Genomic DNA, 25,258 nt, shown 5'->3' with positions numbered 1-25,258 from the left:
CTACCACAGTGTTTTCCATAGTGTTAAGGTGTTTTATTGTGCTGCCATGGGCAAGCTTCTAGAGTAATCCCAGCTTGCTCATGCTCAGAGTAATTTATGACCATGTGGCGCCAGTGCAGATCTGATACGGTCAAAGCCGGGCAGACTCTGACACAAGGCTGGAGAGAGTGGGTGCCATAAATCTTGACCCTTTGTCAATCCAAGTAATTTGTTTCTTTCTGTCTCTCCAAGAGGTGAATGTTTAAAAGCAAGTGACAGACAGTGGAGCAGCTAATGGATTTACTAACAGGAAGTTATTTAGGGTTTTTGGCAGGGCTGAGCTCTAATTTTGGCAGAAGCAATCCGGCCTGGGTAGGGTAGGGCCTGAATGTCACAGGCAATGGGGTAGAGCTCGGTCTTAAAATTCATGCCCGTGCAGGGCTCTAACCCACACTGAGTTCCAAGCTCCTAGTTAAAGGGTGCTTGCTAAGTATATAAATAGTGCAATGATTAATATGGAGTGGTGGGTGTTTTGAGACAGACACAGCAAATCAAAGAGGAGCGGGGCAGGAAGAGCGAAGGCAAAGACCAAAGGTAGTGCTGAAGAATCCCCACAGGACCCAGTTCCACCTTGGCAACCCGACAGAGCTAGGGAGATGGATCACAACAGGGTCAAAGATTTACTGAAAAACAGTCATGCCCACGTTCTGTTGTGATTACAGCTTCATATAGCATTGCATGATGGGAAGGTTCAAAGGGTTTATATGAATACACTTATAAAACACTTAACCACACACCTGCACGCACGCACAAAAACACACATTTACTTGCACACACAGTCGAGTGGAATTGGAAAAACTTGATCTCTGTCAACTACTTCTAACACCACTGAACCTGTTATCCACTGGCAAGTGCAGACGAGACAGATACTCTTTCCCTCTACTCAGGACTGTCAGTGTGTTTCTCTCATCATTCATCAAATACCAAGCTATATTGTATACAAAAAAGGGGGAATTTATATTATCTTATACTAATACAATTGCTCAGAGAAAAAAAAAACAGTGGTGCCAATCTTTTTGACACCTAAGATTGTTATACATGAAATCAAACAATTAGATCCGCTTCAACAAGCACACCTGATTCAACTTGTCAACTAATCATCAAGCTTTTGAAGAGTTAAATCGGGTGAGCTTGCCTGGGGCTAAACAAAAATGTGTGCTGTTGAGAGTACTCGAGGACTGGAGTAGGGAAACAGTGCTTCAAGGAACTGAATTGTGGCCTTCCATGGCTTCCTGTTTCACTGGGGTATAAAAATCAGGTAACCTTTCGTCATCACAAATGAAAAGAGAAATGGTTGCTGACTTTCATAAATCAGACAATTGGTAAAAAAACCCCATCAAAATCCACAAAGAAATGGTTAATTGACCACAATCTAAATGTTGCAATGGCCATTTCAGTCTCCAGACTTGAAACACAATGAAAATCTGTGGTTTGAATTGAAGAGGGCAGTCCATAAGAGCTGACGAAGGATATCAAGGATCTGGAAATATTCTGCATGGAGAAATGGTCTAAGATCCCTTCCAATGTGTTCTCCAATCTCATAAAACATAGGAAAAGGCTAAGTACTGTTATCCTCGCAAGGGGAGGGTGCACCATGTATTGAAAACACGGGTGCTAATCATTTTGACCCCTATCGTTTTCTCCGCGCAATTGTATTAGAATATAATAGTACAATTTTCCCCAAGAAATGCACATTCGATATAGCTTGGTATTTGTATTTTATACTGTCTTTTTTGCTCATCTTTATCAAGGGTGCCAATTATTTTGGAGGTCACTGTATTTCAGCAACCCCTCCTTAACCCATCTTCGCTAAGCATGTAGACGTAGGGCCAGGAGGCCAGATGAGCCAGATGTCCTCTGTGTGAAAGGTGAGAAGGAGGGGAAGCTTCCTCTCTCTGCAGTGGGGCCAGGTTGAGACCAAAGGTCCTCTTCCTATCTTAGGAACACAGAGGTGAGGTGAGAGACAGTACAGGCAAGGCTTAAAGAGATTGAACGGATCGTAAGCACTTACAAATTCGTAACATATTGTGCGAATTGTAATTTGTAACATAAAATACGTTTTTTTTGCAGGAAGTAACGTATATGGATGATGTTGTGCACAATTTTCAGGGATGCGTTTTAGCTTGTGAGCACTACTTTCTAACCTACTGGTTGAAATGATAGAAAAACCTTTATAAACATATCTTTATATTAGGGAGAGAGGCATCGCTACAGGAACTGTCTGTCACCCAATGAACAGTAATCTATCTCAACAGGTTGCAGGTGTTTCTTTCTCTTGAGGCCGCTCTTGTTGTGCTCTGTTGCTTATGTAATTTTCTTCAGTAGAGTTTGAAGCCACTGCATCCTGTTCCGTGCCCCTCTGGAAAGCAGCGGGATCATCTTTCATTCCTACAGAATCCTGTCCAAACAAACCGACCCAGGGCTTTTGTCTGTTCCTCTATTTAAAAAAATATATATATATATTCACACGGAGGTCTCATCCCAGACTCTCCTACTGTTACTGGGAAGCATTTCAAACCCATGGTAGACCGTCGTCTGCTTTCATTATGATCTATGAAGATCCTGATTTTAATATCCTGATTTACAGCTCAAACAATTCATGTTAAATCAGGTTGAACAGAGCGATTACAGCGTGTTTCTGTTCAATTCTGTCAGAGGTACCAAGATTGAACACTTGTTTTGACAGATGCTTCGGGGCGTTAGCCCCGCATTCAATTAGGGATTGGGCGTCTTTATTTGACCATCAATCAGGATGATGAAGTGGTTTGACACCGGCGATGTTGACAACCTAGTTTGTTCTCATGGCAACATGACCTTGGTTTTATTATTTCGGTATTAAATCATTTAATAAAGGCTAATGTTTTGAGTCACTGTCTAAAGGCAGAGGAAGAAAGCAAAGAAGAGGGGGAGGCCTACTGAAGTTGGTCTTTGACTTGAGAAGCTCCACTAAGTCTGGATCAGAAAGTACCAAGGGACCACTGAACTTTATTCAGGTTATCTGCCGGTGAGTGTATGAAATATCAGCACTAGTGTCTGCTTTTCCAGGACATGACACAGACGCACAAGCATGGCTTATTATTTGTGGTGTGTCAGAGGGGCATACATATCTGTCAGAGATAGTCTGAGAGCCATAACTCTTTTTATGGTCTTCCAGGGGGAGAAATACAGAGGAACAAAACAGCAGCATCATTCAGGGACTGAAGACCTTAACTCATCTGCATCTCCACACCAGGTGCACTCTGTGCTCCAAAAACACTTAAACCAATTTACCTCCACTATAGTGTTCTTACAGGGAATGTCTGATGCAAATAATCTGGTCAGTTTTTGTTACTATCCAGCTAGATGTTTTCCTTCCAATGGCAGGAGGTTAAGACTTGCCTAGTTAAATAAAGGGTAAATATTTTTTTTTAAAAATAAGAGTTCTCAGGGCACTCGTAGCATGCTTTGCAAATTACATATCCAGATTAGTGGCCAGAAATAACTTATTTGCCTGTCAAAAAACAGAGTAGTTCTACATGTACCATCCATATAAAATACAGTTTAGCAATCTACTGTCTCATCTTGCCAGAACAATAGGCCACCTGGCACTTTAACACAACATGCTTTCCATCCGATCCTGCAACCTCCACTACAAGTATGCCATATGATTCTGTTTGCTCTGAACTCCAGATAAGTTACATGATAGGCCTACACTGAGTATACAAAACATTAAGAACACCTCTTTTCATGACAGACTGACCAGGTGAATCCAGGTGAAACCTATGATCCCTTATTGATGTCACTTGTTAAATCGCCTTCAATCAGTGTAGATGAAGGGGAGGAGACCGGTTAAAGAAGGATTCTTTAGCCTTGAGACAATTGAGACATGGATTGGGTATGTGTGCCATTCAGAGGGTGAAATAGGCAAAAAAAAAACATTTTAAGGGCCTTTGAATGGGGCATGGTAGGAGTTGCCAGACACACCGGTTTGTGTCAAGAACTGCAATGCTGCTGGGGTTTTCCACACTCAACAGTTTCCCGTGTGTATCAAGAATGGTCCACCACCCAAAGGACATCAAGCCAATTTAACACAACTGTGGGAAGCATTGGAGTCAGCATGGGTCAACATGGGGGGTCCAACTCAATATTAGGAATGTGTTTCTAATGTTTGGTATACTCCGTGTCTCCCCAGTTAATAGTCTGCTAACATGATTGACTTTCAGCTCCCCAATGCAGGTGTAAAACACAGTTTATATATTGTGGTTTTTATGGCAGTAATGGCAAGCTACATTTGCTCAGCAGTTGTGCGTGTGTGCGTGTGTGCGTGCGCTGGGGTCGCAAGTTTTGTACAACTCCTTTTTTTAGGGTTCCAGGTCAAAATGTTTGAAACCCACTGAGATACATGACAGAGGCAACAAATGGAGTTGGGTTGGATATAGTAATGGTAGGCAACAGTATTTCATACAATCATCTATTTTCACTTTAAATGTGTTGGTCATTGTTAATAAGTTCAGCATTTATTCCAGTTCAAAATAGTTTTGCAGATGTTGCTGCTTTCCTCTAATAATTGCTAAGAGTCTGTGACCGCTGGTTGCAGAACAATTCTTTTTGGGGGGTGCCCTTTTTTTGGTTTGCGCATAAGGTCTGTGCGTGGCCTTGTTCTACTTTGACATGTGTATTGTGTTGCTGGTATTTAAAAATTGTTCTGTATGCGTGATTTAAATCTTGCTGAGGGAATTGATATTGTACACATGTTAAATGTTTAGATTCTGGGCTGGTTTACCCTACCCAGATTAAGGCCATGTCTGGACTAAAAAGCCATTTTTAATGCACGAAGATTTTCCCAAGGAGAATGCTTTTAGTCCGCAGTAGGCTTAGTCCTGGTCTGGGAAACGGCACTATGGCTGACAGTAATTCAGATATGCCCTATAAAAACATAATGGTCTGCTGATATTCTTCTTTGCAGTGGTGGAAAAAGTACTCAATTGTCATACTTGAGAAAAAGTAGAGATATCTTAATAGAAAGTGACTCAAGTGAGTCACCCAGTAAAATACTACTTGAGTAAAAGTATCTGGTTTCAAATGTCCTTAAGTACAGTGGTGGAAAAGTCCTCAGTTGTCATACTTGAGTAAAAGTAAAGCTATACATAAAATTCCTTATATTAAGCATACCAGATGGCATGATTTTCTTGTATTTTTTTTTTACGGACAGCCATGGGCACCAACACTCAGGCATCATTTAGAAACACAGTATGTGTTGAGTGATTCTGTCAGATAAGAGGCAGTAGGGATGACAACCCGTTACATTTATAGGTGTGTGAATTGGACCATATTGCTGTCCTGCCTGAGCATTTGAAATGTAATGAGTACTTTTGGGTGTCAGGGAAAATGTGTGTGAGCAAAAGTACATATTTTCATTGGAAAGGTATTGGAGTAAAAGTTGTAAAACATATACATAGTAAAGTACAGATACCCCAAAAAACTACTTAAGTATTACTTCAAAGTATTTTAATTTGGACCTAATACTTGGGACCTAATTGGACCTTACTGAGAACAATATTGGAGGTAACTGCTTCTAAATGCTCTTAAAGAGAGGAAAGAAGGTAAGGCTACAGCTGGCTGGCTGATGGCAAGATGGAGTGGACTGGCTTTTGTACTCCAGCAACAATATTATAAATACTGAGAGCATGCGTTGGGTGGAGACTCTTCAGAGTGTAACCTTTAGATAGGTTTCTCCAGTTAGCCAGCCTGAGCTCTCATAGTGTGTTGTATTTTGTATTATGCCCTGGCTTTGCTGAACTAAACTGCCTCCTTAAAGTCTGTCACCCCTTGAATAAGCACCAACATATTTGCTACCATTTCAAAGATTTCACATAAGAGGGAGAGAAGGATCACACTGAGATCAAAACAGAGCTGAGTGTATGAATAATACCAAGTGTGCAGAGCTGTCATCAAGGCAAAGGGTGGCTACTTTGAAGAATCTCAAATATATTTATTTGTTTAACACTTTTTTTAGTTACTAAATGATTCCGTGTGTTTCCATAGTTTTGATGTCTTCACTATTATTCTACAATGTAGAAAATAGTCAAATAAAGAAAAACCCTTGCATGAATAGGTGTTTCCAAACTTTTGACTGGTACTGTATTGACTCAGGGGTTAATACTGATCTAATCAAGATGTGTTTTTTTTCATATTTTTTTTTACAAATGTTACAATTATTCCACTTTGCCATTGAGTTATTTGTGTAGATCATTAACAAAATGACATTTAAATCGATTTGTAATCCCACTTTGTAAAACAACATGAAAAAAGGCAAGGGGCGTGAATACTTTCTGAAGGTACTGTATTGTTTAGATATGGTTACATCTATGTAGTGGCAAATGTTTGGAAAGAGCTGAGTTGTGTAAAAGTTTAGTGCCATTATTAGTATAATAGGCATTTCAAGTGTTTGTTTTTTACTCAATTAATTGAAAAAGTACAACTGAGCAACAGTAGCCATACAGTATATTAAAAAACACACACAGCAAAATAACCAGAACAGAAGGGTGCACAATACGAGCATTTGTTACCTTTTCTTAACTTCTTGAGACCTACAGTGAAGTATTTTACCTTCATTCGCAGTAGCCTACCTTTTAAATCTTTGTCTCCGCCATGTGTTCGTTTGTTAGTACTGCAGGTATTTTAGCGCATGAGCGCCTCCTGGTTTGTTTGTTTGCTCCACGGACTAGCTAGCCTGTTTATTTCGTCCATTTTGTTTTACATTTAGCTAGATTATTCTATGGCAGAGATGGAAGACGGTGAAGAGCCGGGTTTAATACACTCTCACAGCTCTAATTCGGGGTCAAAATCGAGCAGTGACAAGATGTTTTCTCTCAAGAAATGGAATGCTGTGGCAATGTGGAGCTGGGATGTGGAGTGCGATACATGCGCCATCTGTAGGGTCCAAGTTATGGGTACGTTTGTTTGAATCAGTGATTTAGCTAGCCAGCCAGCTACAGTAACTAGTTATAGTAGGACACCCATAGGCAACTATTGGTGTGCATTAAGCTAGCTAACAACAACGATAAATACAGTAGCTTAGTGGTCAGACAGTCACCTAGCTAAGCTGATTAAGAGATGACCATGTCATGGACAGACATACCGATAATGGATCCTAGTTGGATAGCTTAGCTTGCTAGATCATATCTAGATACAAAGCAGACAACTAACGTTAGCTAGCTAATATAGCTAACGTTAGAATTCTGAAAACATGACAAGGCATTGCAAGGAATCAAGCTAGTTACAGTAACCAACTAACCTCGCATGGAGGAGGATTGAATTGCTATAAAGCTAGCCAGCTGTGTCAGTCCATATGTCACCATGTAGGAATGGTCAACGACAGCTGTGCACCATTATAGCTAGTTGGTTAGTAAGTTTCCTTGATATATATACCTTCTCTCCGCAGATGCATGCTTGAGGTGTCAGGCTGAAAATAAACAAGAGGACTGTGTCGGTAAGCTACTTTAAACGTCTTAGCCAAACATTTATATAGCCCCAAGACACCAATCTGGTGTTATAAGACCAGCGGTAGGTATGGGTCTGCTCCAGTGTTGGGGAAACCTGGATACACATTTTATAGATCCAGAACCGGGCCACAACTCCTACTGGTCTCACACCAGGAGATGTGCATGTGACAGATATACCTGGGTTTCTAGTCTAGTATATGGGGTTACAATTTGATAAAGCCAGTGTATCTTAACCTTGGTAAAGCAGAGTTTGTACTGTGTATGCATTAAGATACATATATTGATTGTGTGTGTACCAATATGCTTTACCATCTATTCGGCTGACCTGCTGAATTTGAAAATACCATGTAGCACACAATTTCATAGTGTGCTTCTGTCTCCCCTCTTTCACAGTGGTATGGGGAGAGTGCAACCACTCTTTCCACAATTGCTGCATGTCTCTCTGGGTTAAGCAGAACAATCGCTGTCCACTGTGCCAGCAGGACTGGGTCGTACAGAGAATCGGCAAATGAGAAGTTCCTCTAACTTCCCCATCCTTCCACTGCAAGTTTGGCCAGGAGACCAGACTGAGAAACTTCGACCTATGTACATGTGTGTGCATGCCGCTGTCATTCCTTCCATGTTAAGATATAGAATGAATGGCCAATATCCAGGTGAAGACGTCCTTGCCCCGCTGTTTGATGGAAACATTGGCAGGTGCAGGGCAATGCTGAAGAACTCTGAGGATAGGTGCTGCGTTTGGTGTCTTTGTTACCTTTTTTTGTGTCGTCCAAGATTTTTTTTGTGAGAAAAAAAAGTTAATTATTAAAAATAAATCTACACTTAGCTTTGTTATTTCTTCCTTTTTAGCATTTTAATGTGATGGTTTATTGTTATGGTTGCATCTTCTCAGACCATGAGGTGTCTGCCTTTCTTGCTACCTGTAAGAGCCCATTTAATACGTCACCTACTAATCAAGATAATGTTCACAGAATACTATTACCTCTGCATCATGTAGGCTATTGGGGTTTGGATCCATGGTGCTGCAGGGACTGTTTAATCCTGGCAGAGACAACCAGTAGTAGAGGAGCACTCCGTGCCAGTCAACCAATCAGAGAACTTCCAATATTGCATAATTGTGGCATTGTAATTGCATAATACATGCCAATCAGACACGTTACACTTGTCTATAAGAATAGTCACATTCAACTGATGAAATAATGAGTTAACCCTGAAATATTATATTCTGCTTAACATGCATTTCATGTGAAAGACATGAATGGTTTGGCAAATGTTTTGATGGATATTTGTGTGGCTATGGCCAAAGTTGGGAAGCCTTTTCCTTCCTGATCTTTTCTATGGTTACAAGCAGACCTGTATGTTGTATAGGAACGTAACACCCTGTAGCTTCCATGTGGGAAACAAGGACAATTTGACCTATAGCAATAGCCACTGTACCAACACACCTTTTCCTATGACTGAACATGCCATGCTCTGCTTTTTCAACAACTTAAAGTAACAGCTCAGCTTTGATTTAACTAGGCAAGTCAGTTCAAAACAAATTCTTATTTACAATGACAGCCTACGAACGGTGGGTTAACTGCCTTGTCCAGGGGCAGAATGACAGATTTTTACCTTGTTAGCTCGGGGATTCAATCTAGCAACCTTTCGATTACTGGCCCAACGCTCTAACCACTAGGCTACCTGTCGCCCCACTTAGTGGGATTATCATTTGTTTTTCAACAGGACAATGACCGAACACACTTACAGGCTGTGTAAGGGCTATTTGACCAAGAAGGAGAGTGATGGAGTGCTGCATCAGATGACCTGGCCTCCATAATCACCAATTGAGATGGTTTGGGATGAGTTGGACCGCAGAGTGAAGGAAAAGCAGCCAACAAGTGCTCAGCAAATGTGGGAACTCCTTCAAAACTGTTGGAAAAGCATTCCTGGTGAAGCCGATTGAGAGAATGGAAAGAGTGCAAAGCTGTCATCAAGGCAATGTGTGGCTACTTTGAAGGATCTAAAATATAACAAATATTTTGATTTGTTTAACACTTTTTTGGTTGCTACATGATTCCATATGTGTTATTTCATAGTTTTGATGTCTTCACTATTATTCTACAATGTAGAAAATAGTACAAATAAACAAAAAACCTTGAATGAGTAGGTGTGTCCAAACTTTTGACTGGTACTGTATTTACAGTTTACAGTATATATATATATATATATATATACACTGCTCAAAAAAAATAAAGGGAACACTAAAATAACACATCCTAGATCTGAATGAATGAAATATTCTTATTAAATACTTTTTTTTTACATAATTGAATGTGCTGACAACTAAATCACACAAAAATTATCAATCAATTTATCAACCCATGGAGGTCTGGATTTGGAGTCACACTCAAAATCAAAGTGGAAAACCACACTACAGGTTGATCCAACTTTGATGTAATGTCCTTAAAACAAGTCAAAATGGGGCTCAGTAGTGTGTGTGGCCTCCACGTGCCTGTATGACCTCCCTACAATGCCTGGGCATGCTCCTGATGAGGTGGCAGATGGTCTCCTGAGGGATCTCCTCCCAGACCTAGACTAAAGCATCCACCAACTCCTGGACAGTCTGTGGTGCAACGTGGCGTTGGTGGATGGAGCGAGACATTATGTCCCAGATGTGCTCAATTGGATTCAGGTCTGGGGAACAGGCGGGCCAGTCCATAGCATCAATGCCTTCCTCTTGCAGGAACTGCTGACACACTCCAGCCACATGAGGTCTAGCATTGTCTTGCAGTAGGAGGAACCCAGGGCCAACCGCACCAGCATATGGTCTCACAAGGGGTTTGAGGATCTCATCTCAGTACCTAATGGCAGTCAGGCTACCTCTGGCGAGCACATGGAGGGCTGTGCGGCCCCCCAAAGAAATGCCACCACACACCATGACTGACCCACCGCCAAACCGGTCATGCTGGAGGATGTTGCAGGCAGCAGAACGTTCTCCACGGCGTCTCCAGACTGTCACGTCTGTCACATGTGCTCAGTGTGAACCTGCTTTCATCTGTGAAGAGCACAGGGCGCCAGTGGCGAATTTGCCAATCTTGGTGTTCTCTGGCAAATGCCAAACGTCCTGCACGGTGTTGGGCTATAAGCACAACCCCCACCTGTGGACGTCGGACCCTCATACCACCCTCATGGAGTCTGTTTCTGACCGTTTGAGCAGACACATGCACATTTGTGGCCTGCTGGAGGTCATTTTGCAGGGCTCTGGCAGTGCTCCTCCTTGCACAAAGGCGGAGGTAGCGGTCCTGCTACTGGGTTGTTACCCTCCTACGGCCTCCTCCACGTCTCCTGATGTACTGGCCTGTCTCCTGGTAGCGCTTCCATGCTCTGGACACTACGCTGACAGACACAGCAAAACTTCTTGCCACAGCTTGCATTGATGTGCCATCCTGGATGAGCTGCACTACCTGAGCCACTTGTGTGGGTTGTAGACTCCGTCTCATGCTACCACTAGAGTGAAAGCACCGCCAGCATTCAAAAGTGACCAAAACATCAGCCAGGAAGCATAGGAACTGAGATGTGGTCTGTGGTCCCCACCTGCAGAACCACTCCTTTATTGGGGGTGTCTTGCTAAATGCCTATAATTTCCACCTGTTGTCTATTCCATTTGCACAACAGCATGTGAAATTTATTGTCAATCAGTGCTGGTTCCTAAGTGGACAGTTTGATTTCACAGAAGTGTGATTGACTTGGAGTTACATTGTGTTGTTTAAGTGTTCCCTTTATTTTTTTGAGCAGTGTATATATATATATATATATATATATATATATATATAGTCATAATCCTGCCTGTCTTCTGCTCAGCCAAAGCACACCCCTTTTGGCACAACAGAGCTTTAAATAGACCCAGCTTACCTACATGTTTCATCAAACTTGGCTACTCCTCATGGTTTTAAGCTACTATACTTGGCATTGATCTTGCCTATAGGGCTGTCTATGGGCTTAGCAGAATGGCAGTGAGCTCCAAATGCAGCTCTCTGTTCCTTTTTTTTACCTTTGCCCCCAATCCCAGGTCAGGACAAGCTCAGCGTAACAATCTCTGTGGAAGTCATCCATGACTTCTGCCTGACTCCTGACCTGTGGCTAACTTTTACTAAACCTATCAGAAAGTACTTGAATAATCTATACTTCACCACCATCATCACTAAATAACAGAAGCAGTATAGCCTAAGCACGAGCAATCTGCAGTTCAAATAACAACAAAGTAAACCCCCTGCCACTGTTTCGGTAAACAGCTGAGGCATGGGGCTGTTGAAATATAACCACTTAAATTCATAGCAAAGCTATGAATACAAGGACTGACCATCATTGAGATACAATGGTTGTTTACAATTACATTGTTTACAAACAATTGAGTAAAATGAGCTTATATGGGTTCTCATCGAGTGTGACAGTTGCATTTATAAGTTATATTCTTCAATGCTGAATGGGTACATACAGTATCATTAATTAGAAAGTCCAAAAATGTATGTACCAATCACAAATTGCATACAGTAATGTTGTTGTATGCTGTACGTTAAAAGGGTGATAAGGCCATACAATAAACTGGGCACGCCAATGCTAATATGTGTCCCGGAAGCCAATGGATATAATGACTCGTGATTTATAAGTATAGATTGTGTATAACCCATACTTAGTATCATTTTTTTATATGCTGAAAATGTGCTACCTAGAGAGAGACATCATTTATGATAAACCCTGTTATTAGACATAAATGATCATACATGGCTATAACAAGTCATAATGTAAAAATGTTACCAAAACAAGTATTTTTCTAACTGCCTTTTCCTGGTAAGACAATGAATATCTATGTCAATACCCCAGAGGTTAGCAGTACACAGAGACACAGATTACTTGGTGTGCCATAATGGTTGAGTGAGCTCATCTTTGAGTTTCAGTAAGAGCACTTCCATCAGAACAGTTCAGAGTAGACTTATTAAGCTTGAAGGTGAGAGTGCCCAGTTGAGTGGCTAGCAGCCACAGGGTGCTGGAGAGGATCTTGGAATTATGTTTAGGCTACACCTAACAATGGATTACTACACACCGTAGCCTACACCTGAGAGTAATAGTGGGTCTCAGACACATTTGATCCTAGACCCTGGCCTGATCAGGGCTATGTATTTGCCTTGATTTGATTACATCAGAGATTATTGTGATCTAGTGTAAAACTTGATTAATCCTAACTTTTTATGATTACATGATTTTTGGCATATTGTCATAAATAAAGAATAGGCAGAATATCAATATAATAAAATATATTTTATATTAAAAGTCTATTAAAAGTAGTGCATATGGCCCAGTACGTCATTGGGGTCAAGCTTTCTTCCATCTAGGACCTATATACCAGTCAGAGGAAGGCCCTAAAAGTTGTCAAAGACTCCAGCCACCCTAGTCATAGATTGTTCTCTCTGCTACTGCACGGAAAGCGGTACCAGAGCGCCAAGTCTAGGTCCAAAAGGCTTCTTAACAGCTTCTAACCCCCCACCCTCTCCTTTATGCTGCTGCTACTCTGTGTTTATTATCTATGCAGTCACTTTAACTCTACCTACATGTACATATTACCTCAATTACCTCAACTAACTGTGCCCCCGCACATTGACTCTGTACCGGTACTCTCTGTATATAGCCTCGCTGTTGTTATTTACTGCTGCTCTTTAATGATTTGTTTATCTTTTTATTTTTATTTTTAACTTAACCAACAATGCAGTTTTAAGAAAAATAAGTGTTAAGGGCTTGTAAGTAAACATTTCACTGTAAAGTCTACTACACCTGTTGTATTCGGCACATGTGACAAATAACGTTTGATTTGATTTGTGGAGTAAATTAATGTGTTCTCTTCTCATAACAGAATAGAAATAGCCTATAGCTGAAGTGGTTATTCTAGGGAGATCATTCACTACTTCTTGAGAGAATTGAATTCACAGTAGTGTTGCCCTATGTCTATGTCATTAAATCTATTACTCTCCTAAACCAGACATTGTCTTCTGAAATGTAATAGTCATTTATCACCTCAATGTGTAGCCAAAAGGATTTTAACTCTTAGTTCACATCTTTCTATCTATAATATTATGACACCCAGGTCAGCACCTCACTACAGTTACGCTGGCATTGTCCCCATCTAAGTTAGTATCCCGCTAAATATAGACCGACCAAAGCTTCTTAAGTTAGAAACCACATAAGTTCCTTTCCGTGAGCAGCGTCCATGAATGAGCACACAGACACTTACTTAAGAGAAAATCCCTGATGTGCGTTTTAATTCTAGATGAGGCATTACGTGATTGTGTCAGAGAATGTCTTCTGGTGTGACGCAGGTGTCGGAGCTGCTCAGCCCCACCAGGGACCTGGAGAGAATTGGAAACACTACAGGGAAGCACACACAGGGAAATAACACAGTCTTAGCATCATCTTACAGCGGCCTTAGCTCCCTGCTCAGCCACACTGTGCAGTAGGGACAACCCAACGCAGCAGCCGCCAACATGTGTGACATGGGGGGATTGGATAATCTGGTGGCGAACACGGCCTACCTTAAGGGGGGTGACGAAAAAGAGATGAGGAAGAGGCGGCGTAGCCTGTCCCTTCCCAAGCCAGAACAGTGCGTGTCCATCCGCGCCGCGGTTGGGAAAGAATTTGAGATGCTCTGCGAGAGGCAGCCCATAGGGAAGAAGTTCTTCCGGCAGTTCCTCCTGGAGTCCAACCCGCAGTACGTGGCGGCCGCAGAGTTCCTGGACGAGTTAATCGACTGGGATCTGGCAGAAGGCGCTGGCAAAGATAAGGCGAGGATGAACATCATCAACAAGTTCTGCAAGGCTGACTCCAAGAACTTCCTGTCCTACCTGACAGGAGAGGTAGCGGACAAGTGCAAGGCGGTGTCGGACAAGGACTTTGAAGACGTGATGATGGGCAAGGTGAAAGATGCCACGCGGGAGTACCTGAAGGAAAAGCCCTTCACAGAGTACCAGACCAGCCCTAACTTTGACAAGTTCCTGCAGTGGAAAGAGTACGAGAAACAGAAAATCACTGATAAGTATTTCTATGAGTTCAGGACCCTGGGTAAGGGAGGCTTTGGAGAGGTAAGTCCACACAAAGTCTACAGTGCAGCTGCCTAACTGAAAACGGTAGTGAAATATTACAGTTCAAAAATGTAAACTTAAAAACGGTTTTAGCACTTTTCTAAGGGTATGCAACAGTTACAGTGAGAATGGGGATGGTACAAATACAAATGAAGAAGTCACTAAAAGGGATAACTGTTTGTACCTCATCTAACTACATACTGCCTGGCTAACACATTTGGTTCCTTGAAAGTCATGGGAATGTTACGTTTTTGGTTTCCAATTGGTTCTGGGAACGAAGCCATACGTTTCCTGACCGGTAAAACTTATTCTGAGAACGGAATAAAACATTTCACCTGTTCTGGGAACATACATTTTTAGGTTGCAGGAAGGTTCTGAGAACATTTTACTATGGTTCCCTGAAAGTTTTCCTGGGAGGTTTTATTAACGTTCTGATAACATGTTTCTATAAGACTTAATAACACTGCTAGTTTATTTTGAGTCTCCAAGCACAGATAGGACACATGGAAATTCCTTTGCTCAGGCATTAATCATGCAAACACGTTTATTTTTTATTGTGACATGGCGTGAGTGAGATTATATTGTTATTCTGTTGTCTATCCATGGAATTCATCCACAACTAATACAAAGCTGTTCATTTTAGTCTATTTCAAAGGAAACAAGTACTCATTAAGTGGGCGCGGGAAACCTGTAGGAAACTTTATGCTGTAATAATGAAGAGAAGAGAAAACAAAATCTTAACATTCTCTGAACTATTTGAGAAAATTCCCGATGTCAATCAAGTTGGAGAATCTTCCTAGAACGTTACCAACATTTTAATTAAATGTAACCGTGTTTTAACTTTTAGGAAATGTTCTGTTAAATTAATCAAATTAATCCAAAAATCTAAAATAATGGCTTTAAACTATATAACTGATCAATGCACCAACATACCAGGTCATTTAGTGCTTAAAAACAAAAACAAAGTGGATGAGTAAGATATTTGGCTACAGAAGTGCCATTTCTTACCGATCTCTACAGATTCTGTCCAAAAACAAACCCAGTGAAATGACGTCAACACTACTGGAGGAGTTCCTGGCTAGCTAAAGTGGCTAGCTTAGCTAACGAACTAGCGACGTCGGTCGCGGCGTGCATGACCAGAATGGCACATCGATGAACCACCAAAGACACACCCCATTTCTGTTTAAAAATTAAGAAAGGGGCGGAGTTTTTGAATTTTTCTGTGCCCAATGTCGACCATTAAATGTGCTGAGAATGTTCCAAAAGTAAGCAACGATCCTGCACCATTCCCAGAAAGTTGTGTATATGTGTATGCAAAACCATAGGACAACCACGCTCTCACCAAGCTCGAAGAAACATGTGATTCTCAGAACGTTTTGTTCTATCTGGGTGATCTTAACATGAATTTATCAAACATATTTGTTTTAGTCCCTCTCTATCTCTCTGCATAGGTGTGTGCCGTGCAGGTGAAAAACTCAGGCCAGATGTACGCCTGCAAAAAGCTGTGCAAGAAGCGTCTGAAGCAGAAGAATGGTGAGGGCATGGCACTGCTGGAGAAGCAGATCCTGGAGAAGGTTAACAGCCTGTTCCTGGTGAACCTGTCCTATGCCTACGACTCCAAGACCCACCTGTGCCTCGTCATGACCCTGATGAATGGCGGCGACCTCAGGTACCATATCTATAACATTGGTGAAAAAGGCCTTGAAATAGGCCGCATCAATTACTACATTGCACAGGTCACCACAGGAATCCTCCACCTACACGCCATGGATATAGCGTACCGAGACATGAAGCCAGAGAACGTGCTACTGGACAGCTTCGGCCAGTGTCGACTCTCGGATCTGGGGTTGGCCGTGGAGCTGCCTGGCGAAAAGACCATCAATCAAAAGGTAAGAGCTCTGAGAGATGAACTCCATCCTTGTTTTGGGGCGGCAGGTAGCCTAATGGTTAGAGCGTTGGGCTAGTAACCAAAAGGTTGCTGGACCGAATCCCCCGAGCTGACAAGGTAAAAATCTGTCGTTCTGCCCCTGAACAAGGCAGTTAACCCACTTCCCGGTCAGCCATCATTGTAAATAAGAATTTGTTCTTAACTGACTTGCCTAGTTAAATTAGAAAATGTTTAATTACTCTATGTTAACAATGATTGAGTTGTTTTTAGAGTTAGGGTGAGATGACATGCTATTTCATGTGAGATTACAAAGGGATATACAGTGCCTTGCGAAAGTATTCGGCCCCCTTGAACTTTGCGACCTTTTGCCACATTTCAGGCTTCAAACATAAAGATATAAAACTGTATTTTTTTGTGAAGAATCAACAACAAGTGGGACACAATCATGAAGTGGAACGACATTTATTGGATATTTCAAACTTTTTTAACAAATCAAAAACTGAAAAATTGGGCGTGCAAAATTATTCAGCCCCCTTAAGATAATACTTTGTAGCGCCACCTTTTGCTGCGATTACAGCTGTAAGTCGCTTGGGGTATGTCTCTATAAGTTTTGCACATCGAGAGACTGAGATTTTTTCCCATTCCTCCTTGCAAAACAGCTCGAGCTCAGTGAGGTTGGATGGAGAGCATTTGTGAACAGCAGTTTTCAGTTCTTTCCACAGATTCTCGATTGGATTCAGGTCTGGACTTTGACTTGGCCATTCTAACACCTGGATATGTTTATTTTTGAACCATTCCATTGTAGATTTTGCTTTATGTTTTGGATCATTGTCTTGTTGGAAGACAAATCTCCGTCCCAGTCTCAGGTCTTTTGCAGACTCCATCAGGTTTTCTTCCAGAATGGTCCTGTATTTGGCTCCATCCATCTTCCCATCAATTTTAACCATCTTCCCTGTCCCTGCTGAAGAAAAGCAGGCCCAAACCATGATGCTGCCACCACCATGTTTGGCAGTGGGGATGGTGTGTTCAGGGTGATGAGCTGTGTTGCTTTTACGCCAAACATAACATTTTGCATTGTTGCCAAAAAGTTCAATTTTGGTTTCAACTGACCAGAGCACCTTCTTCCACATGTTTGGTGTGTCTCCCAGGTGGCTTGTGGCAAACTTTAAACGACACTTTTTATGGATATCTTTAAGAAATGGCTTTCTTCTTGCCACTCTTCCATAAAGGCCAGATTTGTGCAATATACGACTGATTGTTGTCCTATGGACAGAGTCTCCCACCTCAGCTGTAGATCTCTGCAGTTCATCCAGAGTGATCATGGGCCTCTTGGCTGCATCTCTGATCAGTCTTCTCCTTGTATGAGCTGAAAGTTTAGAGGGACGGCCAGGTCTTGGTAGATTTGCAGTGGTCTGATACTCCTTCCATTTCAATATTATCGCTTGCACAGTGCACCTTGGGATGTTTAAAGCTTGGGAAATCTTTTTGTATCCAAATCCGTCTTTAAACTTCTTCACAACAGTATCTCGGACCTGCCTGGTGTGTTCCTTGTTCTTCATGATGCTCTCTGCGCTTTTAACGGACCTCTGAGACTATCACAGTGCAGGTGCATTTATACGGAGACTTGATTACACACAGGTGGATTGTATTTATCATCATTAGTCATTTAGGTCAACATTGGATCATTCAGAGATCCTCACTGAACTTCTGGAGAGAGTTTGCTGCACTGAAAGTAAAGGGGCTGAATAATTTTGCACGCCCAATTTTTCAGTTTTTTTATTTGTTAAAAAAGTTTGAAATATCCAATAAATGTCGTTCCACTTCATGATTGTGTCCCACTTGTTGTTGATTCTTCACAAAAAAATACAGTTTTATATCTTTATGTTTGAAGCCTGAAATGTGGCAAAAGGTCGCAAAGTTCAAGGGGGCCGAATACTTTCGCAAGGCACTGTATCTATGGATAGGGATCTATCCATAATACCAGGGTTTTACATCATTACCATCCCACTGGGCACAAACTGGTTGAATCAATGTTGTTTCAATGTAATTTGTGATGTATTGGAATCTACGTGGAAAAAGTCACCATTGTTTTGAGGGTGAAATCACCGCATGGTAACCAAATATCAACATAGACAAACCATGTATAAAATATTTTGAGTTTGTACCTTTAAAACAATGTCAGATCTTCAAAGTTATATCCATTATCAGACTAAAACAATAGGCTGGGTCACACCTCCACACCTCTTGAGTGTGTTGAGAGATCTCCACTTAAAAACTAGATAGATTCACTGTTGCTATTGAAGTCATTCCAAAGGGTTTAGATTTAACAGAGCAAATTAAATGTGACCATACTTTATCACTCATATATTGTCATTAATTATGCTATTTAGGCCTGTATAGCATTTGCAAAGTCATCAACGGCTGAAGTTAACTAAAAATAGCTGAAACAATAGGCCTAAGGTTTCAGGCTCTGGTTGATTTAAAATGTTATGATATTTAATGATACACAACCAAATATCAACATTTGAAAGAGATGTTTCTTCTGCTTGGATAGTTCCACCTGTGACACTGACTTAGTCTGGCTGTAATTCCAGTTTGTGAACAAATTAATAATTGACATGTTGGATTCGCAAACAAAAATCTATTCAAGAATAGGACTAAATCACATCAAACTATTTAAAGTGCATTTAAAGTTTGATTTGATTTAGTCTTCTTCTTCAACTTAGACGTTTGGTTGAGATGAAGACGTGAATCCAACAACAAATCATTAATTTGTAAACAAACAGCAATTAAATCCAGTGGCACAGATGAAACTATCCAATAAGAAGATACATCTCTGAAATAGAACAAATAGCCTGACAAGTTAACCAATTATATGTTGAATTCACGTCCAACTCAACCAAAAATAAAAGTTAAAGAATGGGATTAAGCCAGTGGCTCAGATGGAACAATCTCCTTTAAATGTTGATATTTGGTTGCATTGTCAACCAAACACCATTCAATATTACTTTTGTGATACACTAAATATCCTTAAGTTAAGGCTTTCTTACAAGTTGATGTAACATTCAACCTTAAGATGAATAACACATCCATGGCCACATTTTGAGATTACTGTAAATATACTATACTATTACTTTGTATGTAATCATATAAAGTGTGCATGTTTAATACAGCATGCATAGGTCCCTCCAGGTCTGTGGACATCTTCACAATTGCTGTACTTATCTGTGAAGAATCTCAAACGGAATTGATCACTTGCACCATGTAATTTTAATGTTATCTCCACTGCAATCCAGGTCATTTGGTTCTGCTATTAGATTAAGATCAGTGATAACACATTCATCTGAACTAATTATCTAACATTGTATTCCCATTTGAACATTGCTGTGCTTTTAAGTGGTTGAAAGTGCAGTGACAAAATGTTTTTCCATTGGATTTGGGTTGTGCTTTTAGGTGGTTGAAAGTGCAGTGACAAAATGTTTTTCCATTGGATTTGGGTTGTGCTTTTAGGTGGTTGAAAGTGCAGTGACAAAATGTTTTTCCATTGGATTTGGGTTGTGCATTTAGGTGGTTGAAAGAAAGCATAGTGATAACACATTGGAAATTCAACTAACTTTTGCCTGTCTTTTTGAGTGGGTGAATATAGATTGTAGTCTCACCTCTCAACCAAATATAACTCAATTATCCACATTGAAATGACGTGGTGTGCCCAGTGGGATGTGACCTGTTCCACGTTAGTTATGTCCATGACATTGACCTCTCTGTCACTGTCTATGACTCAGGCTCCCCATTGATCCATAGAAGGGACACTTCTATCCTCACTCATATACAGCCGACTCCTGATTAATGCAATGACATACAAATATCTGAGGAGCCAATAAATAGGTTTGCCTATATTTGAATTGGAACTGGTCCGTGAATTACAACACACTTCACTCTCATTAACCTTCAGTCACTCACTCACTGTTGAGTGAGACATTGGGGCCTAAAACAGGTTTGTCCCATTGGAGCCTAAAACAGGCTTGTCCCATTGGGGATTGGCCTTGGTCAATGGGCTCAGTGCGTTAGCCCACAGCCCACTAATCTTACCATTACTCAGAGGTGGCTGGGATCTGTCTGCGAGGAGAGGCTCAGTCCCAGTGGGTATCCACTCAGTGGAGAGTGGTGCAGCCCAGGGGGGGCTCAGATCAGGACATGGCCTCAATAGAGGGCCTACTGGAGGCTGGTGCAGGGGAAACCTGGTGCAGGCATGTGGTGCTGATGTTACGAAAGAGCTTTGGTAGAATTCAGGGATACAAGGTCCCTGATAAAAGGCATGAGGAGCATAAGGGTAGATTGGCCTATGTAAGGGTAGAATCCCCCCCAAAATTGTAACAGTATTTTTTTATTGGAATTTCACAATTTTCACCCATATTAATTAAGAGATACAACAACAGAGACAAAGCAACAAGAAAAAAAACAGCACTCACTTACACATACCTACGTATATATATATATATATATATATATATATATATATATATATATATAGGTATATATACATACATCCATATACACACACACACATACATACAGTGGGGCAAAAAAGTATTTAGTCAGCCACCAACTGTGCAAGTTCTCCCACTTAAAAAGATGACAGAGGCCTGTAATTTTCATCATATGTACACTTCAACTATGACAGACAAAATGAGAAAAAAAATCCAGAAAATCACATTGTAGGATTTTTAATGAATTTATTTGCAAATTATGGTGGAAAATAAGTATTTGGTCACCTACAAACAAGCAAGATTTCTGGCTCTCACAGACCTGTAACTTCTTCTTTAAGAGGTTCCTCTGTCCTCCACTTGTTACCTGTATTAATGGCACCTGTTTGAACTTGTTATCAGTATAAAAGACACATGTCCACAACCTCAAACAGTCACACTCCAAACTCCACTATGGCAAGACCAAAGAGCTGTCAAAGGACACCAGAAACAAAATTGTAGACCTGCACCAGGCTGGGAAGCCTGAATCTGCAATAGGTAAGCAGCTTGGTTTGAAGAAATCAACTGTGGGAGCAATTATTAGGAAATGGAAGACATACAAGACCACTGATAATCTCCCTCGATCTGGGGCTCCACGCAAGATCTCACCCCGTGGGGTCAAAAGGATCACAAGAACGGTGAGCAAAAATCCCAGAACCACACGGGGGGACCTAGTGAATGACCTGCAGAGAGCTGGGACCAAAGTAACAAAGCCTACCATCAGTAACACACTACGCCGCCAGGGACTCAAATCCTGCAGTGCCAGACGTGTCCCCCTGCTTAAGCCAGTACATGTCCAGGCCCATCTGAAGTTTGCTAGAAGATTGAGAGAATGTCATATGGTCAGATGAAACCAAAATATAACTTTTTGGTAAAAACTCAACTCGTCGTGTTTGGAGGACAAAGAATGCTGAGTTGCATCCAAAGAACACCATACCTACTGTGAAGCATGGGGGTGGAAACATCATGCTTTGGGGCTGTTTTTCTGCAAAGGGACCAGGACGACTGATCCGTGTAAAGGAAAGAATGAATGGGGCCATGTATCGTGAGATTTTGAGTGAAAACCTCCTTCCATCAGCAAGAGCATTGAAGATGAAACGTGGCTGGGTCTTTTAGCATGACAATGATCCCAAACACACTGCCCGGGCAGCGAAAGAGTGGCTTCGTAAGAAGCATTTCAAGGTCCTGGAGTGGCCTAGCCAGTCTCCAGATCTCAACCCCATAGAAAATCTTTGGAGGGAGTTGAAAGTCTGCGTTGCCCAGCAACAGCCCCAAATCATCACTGCTCTAGAGGAGATCTGCATGGAGGAATGGGCCAAAATACCAGCAACAGTGTGTGAAAACCTTGTGAAGACTTACAGAAAACATTTGGCCTCTGTCATTGCCAACAAAGGGTATATAACAAAGCATTGAGATAAACTTTTGTTATTGACCAAATACTTATTTTCCACCATAATTTGCAAATAAATTCATTAAAAAATCCTGCAATGTGATTTTCTGGATTTTCTTTTCTCATTTTGTCTGTCATAGTTGAAGTGTACCTATGATGAAAATTACAGGCCTCTTTCATCTTTTTAAGTGGGAGAACTTGCACAATTGGTGGCTGACTAAATACTTTTTTGCCCCACTGTACATACATACATATCACACACACCCATACATACGTACACCATTTTCCTCTTCCCGCTCGATGCTTCTCTCACCCCATGCCCATCATTGCGTCTCTCAATACATACAATTTAAACAAACTTACAAACAGAAATTAAACAAAAAAGCTCATTTTAAACCAAGAAGTTAGGTTCCACACATGGAACGTACAGTGTAGTTCTGAAATACATAGATCCCCGCCATTCTAAGAGATTCCTTGCAGGGTAGAATCAATTAATAAATAAATCAAAAGTTGTGCTATGCCACAACCAATTTGCCACGCATTAACTAAGTGAAGCATTGTGCTCTAGTCCAAAGTTGATTTAACACAGAACATTTTGTTGCTATGATATGGAACCTTAGAACTAGGCCTAACCCCTCACTTCTCTTTCTCTGTTTCCTTCTCTGTCATCAAACCTCTGTCCTCTCCTCCTCCCCTCCTCCCCTCCTCCCTCTCCTCAGGCTGGCACAAGTGGCTACATGGCCCCAGAGATCCTGAAGAAAGAGCCTTACCGGATGTCAGTGGACTGGTGGGCACTGGGCTGCAGTATCTACGAGATGGTGGCAGCTCGCCTGCCCTTCAAGGACTATAAGGAGAAGGTGCAGAAGGAGGAGGTGGCACGGCGCACCCTCGAGGATGAATGCAAGTACGACCACAAGAACTTTGACGAGGGCACCAAAGCCATCATCAACCTCTTCCTCAAGAAGAAAATTGACGAGCGTCTGGGATGCAGGACCAAGTAAGAGCTGACCGCAGTTTCAGCCCAGAGATATTCCTGACTACATGGCCGGACCAGGAACAACTCTAGGGCCCTCTAGAGGTTTTCCTGGTCAGTTCTAGGTATCACATAAGGGGGTTTTGGGGGGGGGTGTATATTTCTCTGACTTCAGTGTGTTTCTCTGTTATCCAGGAACGAGGACCCAAGGAAGCACGAGTGGTTCAAAGGCATTAACTTCCCTCGACTGGAGGCGGGGCTGATCGACCCACCATGGGTCCCCAAGCCCAACGTGGTCTACGCCAAAGACACGGGGGACATCAAAGATTTCTCTGAGATTAAGGGTGTCGTGTTTGACGACAAAGATGACAAATTCTTCAAGGAGTTCAACACGGGGGCGGTGCCCATTGCATGGCAACTGGAAATGATTGACAGCGGACTTTTTGACGAGCTGAACGACCCCAACAGGAAAGAGTCGGCCGCTGGATTGGACGACGAGGAGAAGAAATCAAAATCCTGCACGCTTTTATAAAATCTCCTCTATACTATAGTTAGCTTTGAAAATGACAAAAGTCCTATCTCATTAAGAACACTGTGACAATAATCATAGCAACAAAAAAAGATGTGAAGTGGTAGTAAAATCCAGAGCCAGGTCAAGACACATATTTCCACCACTTCACACATTTTTTTATGGATATGATTCTTCCTGGTCTATGACATTGTAATGATCATGATAAGCCACAGCACTTACGATGATATCAGGAATCGATAAGGTGATTTTGTCTATATCAATGGGCAGGGTTAGTGTCTGTGGTAGAATCAACAGGAAAAAGCTAGACTAGAGCTGGAATGGGGACTGTGCTTTACAGGCACTGGCAGAGTTGCGGTAGCAGGCTTCTACCACAAGGTGTCCCCAGATATCTAGATATGTGGATATTAACAAGTCTTCTCAATATTGACCTGCTTGAAACGTCTTGCCTTTTTTCTTTTAAATGCATATGGTACGATCACCTGTGCATTTTTGAGTGAGATGTGGTTTTATTGGATTGCAAAGCTTTAACTCTTAAAGCCTTAGAGAGCATGAACTCTCACTTCTTCACCACTATATTCCAATGACCAACAAACTCCCAAACCACATTTTAACAAATGTATAATAGACCTGTAAAATGGATCTCACTGTGTTCAGTCTTATAAGCTATTTTGTAAGAGTGATATGTAGGGTTTCTTTCAAGTGCACTATAACAATGTATATGCTAACTTATTTTCACCCATTAGTTACAATTAAAGGCACAATGCAGCTGTGTTTATATCAATTTCAAATCATTTCTGGGTAACAATGATGTACCTTACTGTAATAGTATTCCATTAAAATGAACAAAAATAGATTTTTAGCAAATAACTATTTCTCAAGCAAGAATGTTGCTAGGACTGTCTGGGAGTGGTCTGAGTGGGGAGGGGAAACTGAAAACTAGCTGTTATTGGCAGAGATGTTTGGAACTCTCTTTGTAATTGGTGATGTCACCAGGCAAGCCAAAAGTCCCGCCCATGCAAACCTGCTGATTAGATCCTGTGTAGATTGTATTTTCAACAAGCAACTATCAGGAAATAATACTGATCAAACTGTGTTAGTTTCATCAGCTGTTGCACAATATAATACAATACAAAACACAGGAAAAAAATAATTTTGACTGCACTGGGCCTTTACGAATGTGTGCGCACCACAATGCACCTTACTAATTAAGCATGTTCATTTAATTAAGAGACCGAGATGATCATAGAGGATTTTGGTGTCTGTGTGGACATTATAGTCTTTGTATGAGTTGAATGGATCTCAGAAGAATGTTCAATCAAA

At 41.4% G+C, this 25,258-nt stretch overlaps 2 protein-coding genes across 2 annotated transcripts; both read left to right on the top strand.

Annotated features, from left to right (window-relative positions):
* Positions 1-6,692: 6,692 nt before the first annotated feature.
* Positions 6,693-8,348, top strand: LOC112265317 (RING-box protein 2). The gene is made up of 3 exons (XM_024442490.2): positions 6,693-6,971; positions 7,463-7,510; positions 7,917-8,348. Exons 1-3 carry the CDS (start codon positions 6,797-6,799, stop codon positions 8,033-8,035), a joined length of 342 nt encoding a protein of 113 aa, XP_024298258.1. The 5' UTR covers positions 6,693-6,796; the 3' UTR covers positions 8,036-8,348.
* A 5,512-nt stretch (positions 8,349-13,860) lies between these two features.
* Positions 13,861-24,797, top strand: LOC112265313 (rhodopsin kinase grk7a-like). Its single transcript, XM_024442482.2, has 4 exons — positions 13,861-14,632; positions 16,084-16,521; positions 23,153-23,430; positions 23,602-24,797. Exons 1-4 carry the CDS (start codon positions 14,039-14,041, stop codon positions 23,936-23,938), a joined length of 1,647 nt encoding a protein of 548 aa, XP_024298250.1. The 5' UTR covers positions 13,861-14,038; the 3' UTR covers positions 23,939-24,797.
* The last annotated feature ends 461 nt before the right edge of the window (positions 24,798-25,258 follow it).

Source organism: Oncorhynchus tshawytscha, linkage group LG13 (assembly GCF_018296145.1).
Source record: "Oncorhynchus tshawytscha isolate Ot180627B linkage group LG13, Otsh_v2.0, whole genome shotgun sequence".
Taxonomy (NCBI): domain Eukaryota; kingdom Metazoa; phylum Chordata; class Actinopteri; order Salmoniformes; family Salmonidae; genus Oncorhynchus; species Oncorhynchus tshawytscha.
Note: the sequence above shows the minus strand (reverse complement) of the source record. Positions and strands in the feature narration are given on the sequence as shown.